Source organism: Catharus ustulatus, chromosome Z, assembly GCF_009819885.2.
Source record: "Catharus ustulatus isolate bCatUst1 chromosome Z, bCatUst1.pri.v2, whole genome shotgun sequence".
NCBI lineage: Eukaryota > Metazoa > Chordata > Aves > Passeriformes > Turdidae > Catharus > Catharus ustulatus.
In genome coordinates this window covers 25486310-25503731 of record NC_046262.2, presented here as the reverse complement: position 1 = coordinate 25503731, position 17422 = coordinate 25486310, and the positions used below count along the sequence as shown (strand labels likewise).

The 17422-nt window shown below is 42.7% G+C and overlaps 1 protein-coding gene across 9 annotated transcripts in view; it reads left to right on the top strand.

Annotated features, from left to right (window-relative positions):
- The window catches only part of ARHGEF28 (Rho guanine nucleotide exchange factor 28), a 129754-nt gene that overhangs the window by 98896 nt on the left and 13436 nt on the right, over window positions 1-17422 (top strand). For 8 of the 9 annotated variants that reach the window (XM_033085282.2, XM_033085284.2, XM_033085283.2 and 5 more), the window contains 3 exons: window positions 144-182; window positions 271-318; window positions 2064-2543. In XM_033085282.2, the coding sequence (XP_032941173.1) occupies window positions 144-182; window positions 271-318; window positions 2064-2543 (567 nt within the window). The remainder of the gene's footprint in view (window positions 1-143; window positions 183-270; window positions 319-2063; window positions 2544-17422) is intronic. The other variant, XM_033085285.2, reaches the window with a different exon arrangement.

Genomic DNA, 17422 nt, shown 5'->3' with positions numbered 1-17422 from the left:
GCCTTTTTTAATACACCCACATAAAAGACTGACTCAGTATACATTTCCTAGCCATATGTCCCCACTAGTTTAAAAAAAATTACCTAGAGATAACAATTTTATAATTTCAAACAACTTTTTAAAGCTACATCTCTTTATTTTAGGGAGCAAGTATGAATTTTTCAGAATCTACAGGGACAGAGGTGAGTTAATTTAAAACTTGGACAGAACGTAGTAGCTATTTAGTTAACAGTGGTCAAACCTTTGAAAATATTCTCTTTTATTTTCTAGATTGTACAAGCAATCCAGAACTTAACCCGTCTCTTATACAGCATGCAGGTGACTACTCCACTACTAACTTCATAGAGTAATTAATTTGTCCTAATAATTTACTTTTAAAGATTTGTTTCCACATTGCTCTACTTTTAGACATTACGTTAATTGATACTGATCTCTACTGACTGTTGCATAAGTTGTCATGGAATATAGTTTTATTCTACATCTGTGGTAGGTTTCTTTTAAGAACTGAACAATATTAACTTGCTTGGAGATCAGTCTCTCCTCCCAAAAGAGGACTTCTGTACACTCCAAAAACCTAGCAGAAAAGTGAAATGATGTCATTCCACACATTTCTGAAATTCAAGTTCAAAAAACTGAAAAAAATTTGTATTTTGATTAGACTGTTCTTCTGGCTAGTAGTAGGCAGTAACTTTGCCAGGCAGCTCAGGTAGCAAACTCAGCCCATTTTAGATGTTTAAATCTCACTTACTTTGTATATTCTGTAAGGCCTACTTCTTAGTATGAAGTATTTGCCTCTTTTAAGCTAAGTTTGAATCTTCTTCCTATTTAGCTGCAGTTTCATAATTCTATTTTTAAATGTTTCATATGAGTATACTTAATTTTTAGACCCTATTGACCTTAGCATATTTCATAATAATCCTGGACAGCTTGGGTTTAGAAGTTACATGTATTGAAGCAATGCAAAAGCAAAATAAAAAGCCTGTAATTTGGGCAAAATTTTCTGAGTAACTGAAAAACAAATAGGAACAGTAAATTAAGGTTTAGAATCACGCCTTTAATTGCTCAGACCATGAATGGGCGGTCAGATGCCAAGAAACAAGCAGAGGATCTTGTCTGGTTTACAAATCGCTGGAACTGACCCAATACTGGAAGAAGAGCCAAGAAAGTGCAGATGGCACATTGCATGAAGTTAAAAACTTTTTGGGGTGGACAGCATAGGGTAGTGGGGCTACATGAATTCTCTGGGAATGTCAGCTGAAATAGATTCCCATGTCAGCTCTACAACGTAGACAGCGCAGTAAGTGCCTCAGCAGATCTAGGTTTTTGTTGCTTTTCTTTCTTTTAAATCCCAGCTATTTGTTTTTGCATTATTGGAGGAATCACCACCTTTAATGCAAACAGTGTCACAACATTGTTGTGCAGAATGGAATATAGAGCTCTCAGCTGTAAAACAGGAACATCAAGCCTGAAAGCACTACTGTGCTGCAGGTATATGGTTGCACTGAGGCCTCGGTCAGGTGCGGGTAGTGGTACAGTCCTGGTGATGTGGCTGGGTTGGCAGGTGCCTGTAGGACTGACATTAGTCAGACTGTGGTGTTGCAGGTTAGCAAGGAGAGCCTTAAAGTCAGAGTGAGCCCTGCTGGAAAGAATACAGTTTTATATGTGTAAATCACATCTGTGTTAAGAATATGTGGGTGAGTAGAGCATTCCCAGTGCCTTATTGCCCTCTTCAACCATGAAATATTGTTTTTTCCTGCGTGTCTTTACATCCTCTGAGAAAACATGACCCCAGCTGTAATTGGACTGCACATGCACAGCTGTAACATAAACATGTATAATAATACTAAGTGTAAACCGGAAGCTTTGTTAATAGTGCTCAAAAGACTTGAGTTTTATTTTAGAAATACCTCAATGTAAAGGCATTATCACAGAATTTTCTCTATTTGCTTGAAGAATAACCTCCCAAAAAGGTTGAAGTAATTTATATAATGATTCCATGTAAAAACACAAACATGGATTAATGCTGATATTTATTTTGTGTCTGATTTTGTTGTGGTGTCTAGGCAGCACTGGCTATCCAGGACAGCCACAAAGAACTCCATAAATTACTACTGCAAGAGAATGAGAAGACCAGTCGGAGCCACGGCTCTCGGCTAAACCTTGTTTTGGAACAAGAGAAATATCGGAATCTGGAGAAACAAAGGGTGGAACTGGCCGACACGGACAAACTGAAGCAGCAGTTTCAGCAGGAGCAGCAGCGGTGGCTGCGTGAATGTGAGCAGCGGCAGCGGGAGCAGGAGGCGAGGGAGAGCTGGCTGGGGCAGCGGAAACGGGAGTGTGAGTGCCAGGAGGAGCTCCTGGAGCAGAGCCGTCAAGGACTGGCGCTGCAGCTGCAAGAGTACCAGCACAGTCTGGAGAGGCTCCAGGAGGGACAGAAAATGGTGGAGAGAGAAAGAGACAATGTGAAAATGCAGAAGAAACTCGTGTGGCACTGGAAGCATGGCCAGCAAAACAGCCTGTTTTCACGCACAGGGGACTATGAGGTTTGTGCTTCTCCATTGTAATTATATCCCTGACTGCATTCCTAGACACCTGCCTTGATGAATAGGCCAGGATGTCTGAGTTTTGTTGGTTCTTAATGTAATGAGTGAGCATGTGGGAAGCTGAGATTCAGGCATATCCAAGCATTTTCTTTGAATCTCATGAAGTTTAAGCAGGGAAAGTGCAAAGTCCTGCCCCTGGGAAGGAGCAGCCCCATGCATGAGTAGATGCTGGGGATCAACTGGAAATCAGCTTGACACTCTACAACTGCCTGAAAGGAGGTTGTAGCAAGATGGGAGTCAGCTTCTTTTCCCAGGCAACTAGTAAAAGGACAAGAGGAAATGGCCTCAAGCTGTGACTGGAAGGTTTGGTATGGATGTTGGGAAGATTTTCCTTGCTGAAAGGGTGGTCAGGCATTGAAAGAGGCTGACTGGGGAGGTGGTGGAGTCACCATCCCTGGAAATGTTCAGAAAGCAACTGGATATGGTAGTTAGTGGTATGATTTAGTTGATACAATGGTGGTGTGTTGTGTCAAAGGCAGGACCCAATGATCTTGGAGATCTTTTCCAGCCTTTATGATTCTATGATTCTGTGAAAAGGACCTGGGAGTCCTGGTGTAGAACATGAACAAACAATGTGCCCTTCTGCGACGGTGGCACACAGTCTCCAGGGCTGCACTGGGCAAAGTATTGCTAGCAGGTCAAATGAAAGGACCCTTCCTCTCTGCTCTGGACACACCTGGAGTCTGGCTCTCCCAGCACAAGAAAGGCATGGAGCTCTGGGGTGGAGAGGAGGTACAGACAGGAGGATGGATGTCTGGTGAAGTGCCTGTTTGAGAAGCAAGGACATCTGTCCAGTAAGGAAAGGCTGACACTATTCAGCCTGGAGAAGAAATGGTTCTTATTAATGGGGGCTCCTTTTAATGTATAAAAATACCTAAATGGAGGTTTTAAAGGTGATGGAGCCAGGTTCTTTCCAGTGGTACCCAGTGGCAGAACCAGAGGCAATGGACACAAACAGTAATACGGAAGATTTGTTTTGAAACCTCAGAAAACTTTCTTTTCTTGTGAGGGTGATGGAGCCCTGGCATAGGTTGCCCAGAGAAGTTGTGAAGTTTCCATCATTGGAGATATTCAAAAGCCACCTGGACATGATCCTTGGCAACTGTCTCTATGTGGCCTTGCTTTTGCAGGGGGGGTTAGACCAGATGTCTTCTAGAGGTCCTTTTCAACCTCAGCCATTCTGTGATTTTAACCTACCCTACAAAAACCAAACTTAGGCAGACATTTAATAAATTGAGAAGACATAAATTATAAATATGAGAATCTATGTTTTATTGTGCTTTGCCACTGTGTTTGTAAGATACATTGTGTCTCTCCATCTTGTAGGCAAATTAAATTATTGTAATACTTAAGCATATAAAACACTTAATGAAGTTTTTGGTAGCTTTTTTTTCCCCCTGGACCACTATCTCCAGGGAGGAAAAGGTGCACCTTCAGGAGTAACAAACACTTCTTGTGAACCCCACATATCAGGCTCTGCTTCCCCATTTCCTGGAACAACCAGCCCCCTAGGGGAAGAGTTAGGTGCGTGGCTCCATCCCTGATAGTGTAAATCCTTGGAGATGCTTATTATTTGGAGGTGCAACTTAAAGTAGCCCCAAAGCTTAAGTGTTCAATACTAAAATTTATTAAGTTTTTGTTGAGAATGAAGGATGCAGTCTGTTTCTGAACTCAGCTGTCTGGATGCTCACCTACCAGGTAGGTCTTCATCTCTATAATACCTGCATGGTGCCTGTGGTCTTGATTTCCATAACTGTCCTCTAAAGCACCTGAAAATCAAAGCATTTTGTCTGGCTTTCCCATATATGGAAAGCTCACTGATGCAAACAGCTTTTTTCCCCCTTATGTTCTCGTTTTCACAAGAAAATCTGTAGAACCTTTCTTCAAGCCATCACCTCCACAGTTTTTCAGCTGACGACTCACCCATAACAGGCAGAGACCATTTGGCATCTAAGATTGTGCCTGCCTGAGGGGGTAAAGGATTGGCCTCTGACCTCTGAAGACACATTCTACTAGCATAGCATGTGCTGCAGTTTTGACTTGTTTGGCAGTGCTTAAAAAGCACTGATAAAACAAATTAGATTCTTAAGAACCAATGATAAAACCAAAACTGAAGTTACCCATCGGCTTTGATGGATGTGACTTCTGAAATCTTTTGAGAAGGGGAAGTTGAAGGATAATAGTCTGGTAGAGGGCTATAAGATGGCTGTAAGGATTACACAGAGAGGCAAAATAATTAAATGCTGATTGTCAGAGAGTAGCAGTTTTTGTAATTTGTAAGACTACTTATATTTTTTTTTCAAGTAGACTACATGGCTTTGAATCCATCCAGACCTTAAGACTGTCTTTCTCTCCTGTTTCCACTACCATACTCCTTGCAGCAGCGGAACAGGTTGAGTGATATTCAGTCAGCTGGTATTTTTGTATTACGCTCAACTTACACTTGTGACTTGTGTGACCAAATACTGCCTTTTTTGTTTTGTTTTGGGCTTTTTTTGTGTGTTTTTTTTTTTTTTCCCCTTGGGAGCCATGGCTTGCTTGCTAAAGATGTTTGCCATCCCCACATTGACTGCCACAGGCCTGTTCTCTGGGATTGCCTGGATTGCCTGTCTATGTGAGGTGCAGTGTTATTTAAGGATTGCAGAGTACACAGATTTATGTATGGGAAGTGGTACCTTGTTGAGCCATGAGGCAAAATATTAACTCTCTGGAAGTAGTCAGCAGAGCTCAATGCATCCCAGTTAGTGATCCTTTTTTATCTGTTACTTTGCAGTTACTTCTTTTTTCAAGGTGAGCTAAGACCAGATCTGCTAGGTTATTGCTATTTATTCCTGAATGCATACCAAATTTAATGTATTTTGAGGTTTACTTCTGGCAGATTAGATGACTGTTTGCTGTGAATTCCCATTCTCTCTTGCAGTTAATTTTCTGCATCCTGTTGTAAAGATTTTTCAGGATGATGCTCCTAGTCATACACTAGTTTTACATAGTGAGAAGCAGGGAGCTGGACTCCATTATTCTTATGAGTCTCTTCCAACTTGACATACTCTGATTCTCAGTTCTCTTACTTGACAAAGGTGAAAATAGAATTCTCTGTTTTGTTTTTTGGTGGTTTTTTTTCCCCCCCTTCTGCAGATAATGCGACATAATCAATTGGACAGCTTGCATGGTGAAAATACATTCTACTTCAATGAAGCTGTAGTGTGTGTGTGTCCAAGCAGAATCAACAGATCAGATTCTTCTCTCATTTATGAGGATGTATTTTTGTTTTTAAAAATTTATTTATTTATTTTATGGGGTGTGTATGGGATGAATATCTCAAGGTCTGATGTAGCAGGGACTAATGAAAATCAGGTGGACCTCAAAATGGACACTTCTTCATTAACTATTGCACTGTGGAAATCCATTAGTCCTTACAAGCAGATGTCTTTTTCCTGCGAAAGCAACAAGGATTCCTTTAATAATGGTAATTAATGCTGTATTTAATGAAGAAGTAGTACAGGCAATTTGCCCACTCTCTGGCTGAACAGTCCTAGGCACAAAGACAGCTTGGTAGTGGTGGAAGCAAGAGATTCTGATAAAACAGTTGCATGCTTTTTTGCAAGATTTTTGATCATAGGTGAAAAAATAAGCAGAACTACAGAAAATTACTGAGAAAAATCCAGAAAATTAATGTTTTTGGCCCGCATAATAGTAGTCAGAATGTATTTTTCTCTTAGTCTTTTCCCAATGCGTTTGACCTTTTTTTTTTGTGAGCAGAAATCACTCTTTTTCAGGTGCATTTTATTGATTGAGAACATACATGCAATACTTGATGATTTCTGGTTAGAATAGCTTTTGATTGAATGTCTTAGAATGTTAATCAGTGTTCAAACACCCATTTCTTTCTTCATTGAGGAATGAAAATATCTTGAAAGATCTGTGGATGGTAAATTGTATCATATCTAAGGAATAATATAAATTTGGAAATAGGTTACATTACGAGCTCTTACTCCATTATCTTTTTTTATTCTTGCATTTTACGGGTACCCCCAAAGATATCTAGGCTGCATGGCACTTGCTGATGGTGGCTACTGAAATGAGTGGAAGAGGCTACCTATCTGACCACTGCATGCACTACTGAAAATTGCTCGTAGGTCTTAAAAACTTACAAGAAGTCTGAGTTCTCTGGGGTTTATATCTCATTTTGCACAATATTAGTTTTGATCTAACTTCTTTCATTAGTGTGAGTTACACAACAACTAAAAGTCTTGGGGGCCAATGGTGCACTTTTGGTGTAACAGATTAAATAATCTGGTGGGGTTTTCTGCACAGTTGTAATTTCAGGAGACATGGCATCAACACTGCAGCAGTGCTCGAGCTCCCATTTTTCTGCAGTTGGCGGTGCTGAATAACTTCTCACACCAGCTTCATGCAGGTCAGGTCACGGCAAAGACCAATGGGCAGCAGAATTAGGAGTTGAAAACATACACAGATACAATGGTTAATTGTTTTACATGCATGATTAAGGAACCAGTATAGGTTTACTAGTCTTTGGTATGTGGATTACCAAAATAGCATGTTATCAAAGGTAGGGCAGGCTAGTCACATCACCACAACAGCAAACCAAGCTGATTAGTAAAAGAGATTAATATTTCTAAAAATGCCTAAATAAGTAGACTGGTGAAACTTGTTCTAGTTTGACTGTTGTTGTCATTTTAGTTATAGGTTACCTAACCTAGTGCAAATTTGAAAAGGAACACATATGTGGGTTTAAACCTCTCAAAAGCGGCTTAGCTTGCCCTGGCAAACATACAGATAGAAGCTAACCAGGATGCTTTCTTTTGAGCCCACATGAGAGCATCTTTTTTAATTAAACTGGCTTGTACCAGTTTAATTGCACTGATTCTAAGATAAGCTGGTAGAGCTTCTGTGTCTCAAGACACAGCGGACCAGCTTTGTGTTCAGCTGTTGTCAACACACTGTTAGACATCCTTATCCCAGGGCACCAGGACAGTCCCAGCACTCTACAGGACAAGCTCTGGCTACAGAGCCTGCCCAAGAGGCCAGTGTAAATCTCTCTGACCAAGCTGTGTTGGCAAAATGTGCAGTTACTGCTCGGGTGGTGCCACAAGACACGTTATGCAAAGGGGGGAAGCAAATCCTTGCAGCATTCTGGTGGTTCAGATGATGCTGTGAAGCCTACCACCGCATTGCTGGAGCAGGGCAGGGCTGGAAGCCTCCCACCCGAGAGACGTGACATCACATTTCATGGTTGCACTTCTGATTCAGAAGGTGACAAGAATTTTATGCTCTGATCATGCAGAGCCAGACTTGCTTCTGTGTTGCATCTGTCACTATAGAGGGAGGGACTGAGAAGAGTGCTGAACTTCCCCAAGGGACTCTGCATGTGGAAATTGTGCAAATCTCTTGTTCCTAAGCAATGTCAATCAAATCGAACAACTTCATACTAGGAAACAGATTTGTTTTTTCTTACATATTTTTGGTCATGTTTTCTTCACCAGAGAGTTTTGCAGAGTTTTAGACAATCTCCAACCTTGTGCCTCCACTTTCTGACACCTCTGCAGGATATAGTCAGTTCCAATCACCTTGAAGGAAAACTTAAATGCAATAAAGGAAAGAACATAAAAGTTACAGTAATTTCATGACTATAAGGCGCACCCTTTTGAATAAAATTTTCCCCTGAACCCAGAAGTGCGCTTTGTAGTCCGGCGCACCTTTTATAATGTACAAAGTTCGGAAATTTGCCAACCCAAAAGTGCGAGCCCGCAACAGTCCCGAGCTGAGCAGAGCCTGCCCGGCGGCAGCATCAGGGCAGTGCCGGGCCAGGGCGAGCCCGGCGGCATAGGGGCAGTGCTGGCACGGGGCGACCTGGTGACATTGGGGCAGCACTGGGCCGGGGCGAGCCCAGTGGCATTGGGGCAGCGCCAGCGCGGGCGGAAAGCTGGTGGCAGTGGCACAGCCCGGGCGGGGGGGGAAAGCCGGCGGCACTGGGGCAGTGGTTGCATGGGGTGAGCCTGGCGGCATTGGGGCAGCCTGGGTGAGGAGGGGAAAGCGTAGTGCCGCAGCCTGGATTGGGGGGGAAGCTGGCAGCACTGGGGCTGCGCCGGCATGGGGGAAAAGCCCAGGGGGGGCGCAAGGCTCCCGGAGCTGCATGGGGCTGTCGGAGCACCGGGGCGGTGCAGGGAGGGAGGGAGCCGCAGCCGCCCCAAGCCCTGCCTCGCCAGCCAGCGCCAGGGGTGGGTGGGAGTGCTGGGGCCCGTACATGGGGAGGGCACCTGGGGAGGGCACCTGGGGCTGCGTTTAAAGGCTATGCCAATCTGTGAAAAATGTTTGCAAATTGAGCACCTGCCAGTAATTTGTTATTTTGTTGCATGTGGTGCAGCTCCTCGCTGCAAAAAAAAAGTATGAGTTGTGTTTTGAGCTGCGAAGGGGGGTGGTGCCACAGGAGCGCCGAGCTGCGAGGAGGAGCGGGAGCAGGCAGCCCCCAGCCAGCTAGAGCTGCACAGGGAGAGAGGGAGCGGGCAGCGCTGCACCGCCCTGAGCCGTGGATAGTCCCGAGCCGCGGGTGGCCCCGAGCCACCCCGAACCGCCGCGAGCCGTGGTGGCCCTGAGCTGCCCTGAACTGCAGCAACCTCGAGGTGTTAGCTGTGGCTGCCCTGAAGCCGTGGCAGCCCCGAGCCCCGCCCCGCCTGCCAGGAGCGGGCAGGAGTGCCGGGGCCCACGCATGGGGCGGACACTTGGGGCTGCATTTAAAGGCTACACCAATCTGTGAAAAATGTTTGCAAATTGAGCACATGCCAGTAAACCTGCAACGGCGCAATTCTGTTACCAATTCATTACTTTGTTGTGCGCAGCACGGATCTTCGCGGCAAAAAAAAAAAAGTGTGCCTTATAGTCTGGCACGCCTTATATAATGTACAAAGTTGCGAAATTTGCTGACTCCCGGAGGTGTGCCTTATAGTCTGGTGCACCTTATAGTAATGAAATTACTGTAGTTGAAATCTTCAGTATTTTCATGTGGATGAATGTTTCATGGCATTTTGGTGCATTTTCCAACTAGCTTTTTGTATGAAGTCTCATAATCATCTTTCAGAAAATATCCTTAAATAATTAGTCAACATAGACTGAGTATGGTTTACTGCTTATACACATGTACCACATACATGCGTGGCCAGACGTAATATATTGTTGAAGTTTTATGTGTATACGAAAGCAATTTCTTGGGTTTGATTAACTTCCCCAGAATTATTAGGCATTTTGTAAAAAGTCTGCTCTATCAAAAAAAACCCTTGAATTATTTAAAGACTATCACCATCTAAACTCATTTCCAAGGAGTTAATCACACTGGATTCTACCATATATTAAGTACTATTCAATTAAGCTTCATAAATACACAGAAATTGAAAGGGCTACATTACTCCAATGCATAATTTTCCATTCATATTTCCTAAGGTAAGACATAGGTCTTTTCACATAGCTAACATCATGATTATATATCATTGTTTTATGTGTATGGGAGGGAACTTTAGTAAAGACCTTCAGGCAAGTTCCCACAAAGCTGAAACTGGCATAAGTAACCTCACTAGAAAAGGTGTGTCAGTCAACAGGAGGAAAATATGATTGAAAGAAAAATGTGTTAATGCTTTACAGTAATGGTGATGAAATTATCTGCATGAAAGGAGCAATACTTTTGCTAATTAGGAAGGAGGGGAAGTATAGGTTTTGTGCCAGACTAGACTGAGAATTGAATAAATTAGTCTTGCATTTAATTGACGTGTCAGGTTCACTAGCCAAAGTTATGCCTAAGGATTTACCTGTGGATTCACCTCTTTGATTTCAGAAATCAATGCAATTTAAATTCTTTTAAGCTTTGAAGCAAACAGCATTGTTTGCTGCTGCTACCTTAACTTTGTTTATTCAGACATTGTAGCTACAGAAATAGAATTGAAAAGTAATAGATCTGGAAAACCACTGAAACTTGAATGTGGGAAGGTTTTACTTCAGACATTTAGTGTGAGGGATCTATACATGTGATGCAGTGAAAAACATAGTTTAAATCTTTATGGGGAGTGTAGGAAAACTTGTGATCTTCATAAACAGCCAAATGCAAACCCAAGGAACAAAAATAGGACTCTATTTGGCTAATGTAATTTAAATCTTTCTTAAAGGACAGGAATTTGTACATATATGCATATAAACAAATGAGATAGTTTGATTTTGGAAAAAAGAATTAATTTATAGTGGCTTTCATCAAAGTAAGTGGTTTCTAGAGATGTAAAATATTTAATTTGTGACAGAAAAAGCAAAAATTCCAGAAACAATGTGTAGTATCCTGTAACTCCTTATAGTTTATATGAAATATCCTTCCTATTCCTTAAGGCAGATTATGCTAATTGTGATTACTTTGTTGAACTCGTTCTTAAAACTGTGTATCAGATTCATTTGCTTTGGTTTCCCTTTGTTAATTTAGATGGCATTAAGAACAGCGCATATTTTGTCTATGTGCTGGTTTCAGCTGGGGTAGAGTTAATTTTCCTCTCAGGCTGGCATGGGGATGTGTTTTGGATTTGTGCTGAGCACAGGGTTGATAACACAGAGATGTTTTTGTTATTGTTGAGCAGGGCTTGCACAGAGCCAAGGCCTTTTCTGCTTTTTTACAGCCACACTGGTGAGGGGGTTGGCAGGTTGGAGGAGTCAGAGCCAGGACAGGTGACCCAAACTGACCAAAAAGGGATATTCCAGATCATGGGACACCAAGCTCAGTGTATGAAGTGGGGGAAAGAAGCAGGAAAGCGGTGGTGACATTTGTGGACATGTCATTTGTCTTCCCAAGTAGCCAAGTCAGCTGGGCATGGTGGGGCCCAGCTCTCCTGGAGATGGCTGAACAGTTGCCTGCTCATGGAAAGCACTGAATTAATTCCTTGGTTTGTTTTCCTTGTGTGCACAGCCTTTGCTTTCCCTATTAAACTGTCCTTAAACAGCCCATGAGTTCTGCAGCTTTCATCCTTCTGATTCTCTCCCTGATCCTTTCAGTAGGTGAGTGAGCAAGGGGCTGTGTGGGGCTTGGTTTTTGGCTGAGGCTAAACCACCACTAAGGCCACCTTAACTAATGAAAGTTGTGGCCTAATGACATTGCATAAAAGTACCTGCTCTATGTTTGCAGCAGGGAGGTTGAGAATAGTAGTCCTGGCTCTTTTCTCACAATTGTGCTAAGTTGAATTTGCTGCACTCAGGAGAGATATACAATGTAAAACTGATGAAAATGTGATAAAAAACAGGTGAAAAATGCTCTGTACTGCAGTGTTGAAAACCCAGCTGAAGTGGTACAGGCTGTTTGTCTGTGCTTCCATCTTGAGACTGGATTTTGGCAAGGATCAAATCTCAGTAACTCAGGGCCTTATTCAGATAGCATAGCTCCTGCTGCCAGTGCTGGAGGTGGCTGATGGGATCCCATGTTGAGGACTTTGTTGAGTAAGATTCATTACTTGGAACCTGGTAAATAATGATTAGCAACACCCCCAAAAAAGTCACCACATTTCTGCATATGTGATCACTGTGCGTTAATTTTTATATTGTCGTTGCTGAAAGAACTGCTTCTGAGTACATCTGACTTTTCTTAGCTGGAATGAGCTGGAATGTAACTGTCCCATAGAGCACACACTATAACAGCATCCTTTGGAGTCAGTGACAGGTCAGCCCCTTATGACCTGCAGAATTGCATGTGAAGATATGTTTCAACCTTTTTTTTTTTGATATGTCTAATACTATTTTTAATAGTGCCATTTTTTTCACTGTCCCATACAGTGAGCAAATTCTTTTTGTTTTTCTTTCACTTGGGAAGAGGGAAATTTTTAAAAAGCAAAGGATGATATGACCCATTGTCAGGGAGCCTCCTAAGTGTGACATCTTGCGCTTCTTTAAATTTTTTGTCTTTTTTAATTGAGTAGATGGCACATTGAGAACAATTCCAAATTGATTTTTCTGTGTTCAACATATCCCTACTAGTCTTAGTGTGGATGGCTACACAGGTGAACACAGCTCATTCAGTGCTCAGTGTAAGTTATAATGAGAACGAAATTAAATGGAAATATATAAGAATATGAAGCTGAGTAACATCAGCACCAGCATCTTCCAAGTTCAAAATCTCATTGATTTATTAGAACAATTAATCTCATACTTTTGACTGTGCAACAGACAAAAGCAAATTTACCTCTTCTCCATACCACAACATACTGATTTTCTTGCTCTGCTGAAACACTTATGTCTCTGAGATACTTGGCGGAAATTACAGTAATTTCACGAATACAAGCCGCACCATTTTGACTAAGATTTTGCTCCCAAACTGGAAATGCGGCTAATACTCAGGAGCGGCTAATATGTGAATAATTTTCTGACATTTACAACCTCAGAAGTGCCAGCCAGGGTGCCGAGCCGAGCGCCTGCCAGTAAAAGCCGGCATTTCGTGATTGTTACAAATTGTTACTCTGTTGCGCTGCGGGTGGAGCCTGGCTCCCTGCAGGCAGCACAGGGGGCGGGGAGAGAGGAGGGAGAGCTCTCTCCTTCCCTCCTCTGCCGCAGCCCAGGGGAGAGACAGGGAAGCCCTGTGCCGCCATTGCTGCGGCCCGGGCCCCATGCCGCCATCGCTGTGGCTCGGGGAGGCGGCGAGGGCCCCGTGCCGCCATCACCGCGGCTCAGGGAGGAGGTGGGGTGCTCCGCCCCCGCCCGCCTCCGCTGCCGCAGGAGTGGGGGGGGCTCCGTCCCTGCCTGCCACCATGGGGCAGCGCCGGGCCAGGGCGAGCGAGCCCAGAGGCGGCGGCCAGCCCCGAGTGGCCCCGCCGAGCGGCAGCGCCGGGCTGGGCTACCTGGCCCTGTCGGCAGCCCCGAGCGGGCCGAGCCTGCACAGCCCGAGCTGAGCCAGTAAACCCCGCCCTACCGTGGTTCTGTTACTAATTGGCAACTTTGTTGCGCGCGGGTCCTCGCTGCAAACAACAGAGCGACTTATACTCAGGTGCAGCTTATTTATGGATAAAGAACGAGATATTTGCCAACACCCAGAGATGCGGCTTATACTCAGTGCGGCTTGTATTTGTGAAATTACTGTAATCAGAGAGGAAGTATTTTTTTTCCTCTTGGGAATAACACTGCTGTTTGTTTAAAGCAAGTGGCCAAAGAGATTAAATCACATGGCAGTGTAATACCGAAGTGAAAAATATGTAATTATGTGTCATCTACAATTAGTATATTTTGAGTAACACTTGCTTTTCACCTCTATAGCAGTCAGATTTTGTTGTTATGTCACTGATTTTCTCATCTCAAAACACTTTTCTCATTTCTGAAAATAACCACAGTAGATGCAGCACTATAACATAACTTCTAATTAAGGCAGCTAATTATTTTATTTTGGTTTTATTTTATACATTAATGTAAGTAATGCCTATCCTGTGTAATGCCTGCCTGATTTTATTCTTTCTGTTATCTTCTCCTTTTGAATTCATTCATTTGTGAAGGGAAGTTTAAAATAGTGCACATCTTTAAGGTTATGAATGGAGTAAAAGAGATTGCCTGCCCCTGTCTTCTAAGGTACCACTAGTGTTGGTGTAAATCTGCACACCAAATTCAGGCTCTCATTGACTGCAGACATAATAAACAGCAACAGGATGGTGGCTGAATCTTTCTCATTTTTCTCACATTTATGCTTCCACCAACTTCAGTATAGTGGTTTATGAAGTCATTGGAATTAGCTGTGTCAATGAAATTGGAATTATATGGAGGACCACCCTTATATGCAGATTTATTCTTTACTTAGGTTGGGTTTTTCCAGTAGATACAGGTTTCAGGAAAGTAGAAGGATGAATGGAGAACATTTCATAGCAGAAATCCATGGGCAGAGGGTTTTTAGCCAGACAGCTGATTTATAGTGAGTTGGATCCCATGCTCCAGCTCAGGGATGTGCGGAGATATGACTTGGATAGCAAGTCTGCAGGGAAACAGGTGATCTCTTAGGAAAAGGGCCACAAAACAACAGCTTTGCTGGTTGTTTGATGTCAAGAAGATTCCTTGGGAAGTCTTTGTTTTCCTTGGGAAATACTCTCTGTGGGTGGAGGCCTGACTGCAGTGCCCTGCTCTAGCACATTAAAATATTTTGTATATATTTTGTAATGAAGTTAGAGTCTGAAATAGATCCACTAGTGTAAATAAATAATTCAGTGTAATAGCTAGGAGAAGCTGTTTATGGATGATCAAATTTTGCAAGATACTGAGTATGCAAACACACCCTGTAAAACTGTGTAGCTGAATCACCAAGTGTATCTGTCTGGCTTATTTTGTAAAGTACAATCTCATTTTAAGTATTTCGTATAATACTTGACATAGTCCAAGAAATGGCCTGTAGCATGTTGTGAAAAATAATGAAGTGTTAGTAATATGAAACCTCCTCAGCATCATCTGCTGTTAAATATTTATTAGGACACTGGGGAAGATTGTCTGTCTTCTGCAGGTATTCATCACAGGAGCACCCAACAGCCTTGTAATACATTTCATTGGCTGTCATTGCCAAACTGCTAGAGGTGATTTCATGGAATGCCTTGTTCCCCATTGCCAGATGCTGCAGAAAACTTTCTTTTGGGTGTAAATTTTTAGTGGGGCAGTAGAGAAGAGGAGCCTTGGTGCTGGTGTGGAACTCACCTGCTGAGACTCCTTGAGTGTTCCTCGGAAATCTGATCTAGAGCTGGATCGTAGATGACAAAAATATATACGATTTTTCTGTATTTGTTTAGGGTCTGTTGAAGAAAAATCAAACCCATGTACTTTAAAAATCATTGAATATATTTCATGATAAAGAATATATGACAGTCAGGGAAAGAAGGGTATTTGGCAAGGATGAAGATGTTTTTTATCTTTATTAATTGAACTTGAAAATTGAAGGCTGATTGTTGCTGACAGAAAAACTGCAAAACACTGTAGAGCAACTTGCCATTAAAGCACAGTGCCACTGGGGAGGGGATGGCTCCTGCATTAAACACAGGCAGTTTAGAGCTGAAAGTGAAAATTAATACAGGCAGGTGTTTTAAAACTTGTATTTACGGTGATGTAGATGAGGAGGTGATGAATTTGGGTTTAAGGGTAAGATCAGTACTGCTCATACAAAGGAGAAGTGGGAGCAGAAGTGAGGAAAGTAGATGCAAGTACTCTCCATGCACTCATGAAAAGCACTTGGCTGAAGGGATAGACATGCTTATTTGATGATTGTGGGGCTTTATAGCTTTGATGTACAATTTTTCCTTTACCTTTTATGCCAGCTGTTTTCACAGCAGTTACATTTTCACAGAGCTTTTAGCAAACAGTTAAAAAGGGCATTCATTTCAAAATATTCAATAACACCGAAAATTCCTAAGCTTACAATGCAAAATTTGGGGAATGTGCAACTTTCCGTTTTTTTCTTTATTTTTCTATGGACTTCAAGAAGAAAACATGAGCGCATATACTTCCTGCCAAAAAAGAATAAAAGTGGCTGTAATAATACTCAATACACAATCAAAAATTAGTGAATGTTTTCCTCAGTTTTGAGCTTGGGATAGAACAAGTATCTCTGTGACTTTGAGATAAGAGGCTTCACTCAGACGCTCACTCTTGTAGTAATGCCCGTATTTTTCTGTATTAATCAACAACAGCAGCTTCTATTAAAGGTTAAGATTAGCATGTAATTGATTTGAAGCAGGTGCTTTGCCTGATTTTTTTCTTCAGCAGCAACTCTATATATTGACTTAGTGTTCTTCTGCTGGTCTCTTTGAGTTTTGATCTCGTCAGCTTTTATGAGTAAGAAGTGGTGGATCTGGTCTGTTGTTGGGAAATTGCCCTATAAAACCACAGTGCTTAGGAGGAAACTTGAGTGTTTTAAAAATTACCTCCCCCTTTTGGCTTTTGTAACAGAGTTGTGCCCTACTGCTATTCAAGAAAATGTTTGCCAAAGTCCAGAGCACTTCTTTATGTTGCACCTGAAAGACTGGCCAAATGCTGGGAACTAAACTGACTTTTTGCCAAGGTCTTTGATTTCAAATTTATTTCAAAGTGAAAAAAAAAACCTCAACAAAATAACCCACAACCAAAGAGAGTCTATAAAATATGAGGCATAGCTAATCAACACACTAACATCTGTCTGTGGTAACAGCTCAGAAGAAGAGTTTTGATGTGTAAATGTCCCCTTTTGTTTCAAAGGGAATGACTTCATGTTCAAGAGACTGTTTTTTCAGGGTTAATGTTAGCTGTTTCTCTTTTTTTCTGGAGGGAAGGAGATAAAGCCTACTGCAGTGTTTTATCTTCAGTACTCGAATTGGGACAGTGGGTGAGGGACGTGTGGGGATGTGCTGGTGGCAGCAGAAAGGGGAGCTGGTTCATTGTCCCCTGAGTCCTTGGAAGTGCTGTTTGGGTCTGTAACTTTATGGGGTTTCTGTTTCTCCATCAAACATTCAAGCAGTGCTCCTTACTGATGGCAGTTTGTTTTGACTTCTGCCTGCTGGCCAAATGACTTCAGCAGATGATGGGCTAGGAAGAAACGGATGCAGCCCACTTTGTTCACACCCGCACTGGACACCTGAGAGAGGAGGCTGTGGGGGTTTCCCATGCTTCCCCACCACTGTTGTCACCGGGCAGGGGAGCTGCCCTGCCTCTGGAGAGGTGCTCCGTGTGGGTGTGCTGCTGCCCTGGGTGGGGCATGGCCCTGCAGCGGCAGCTGGTCACGTTCCTTATGATCCTGTGTAGGAAGAGTGTTCTTGGGGTTTTATGGTTCTTTCCTCTTGATCATTTGAGTGCAGCTGTGT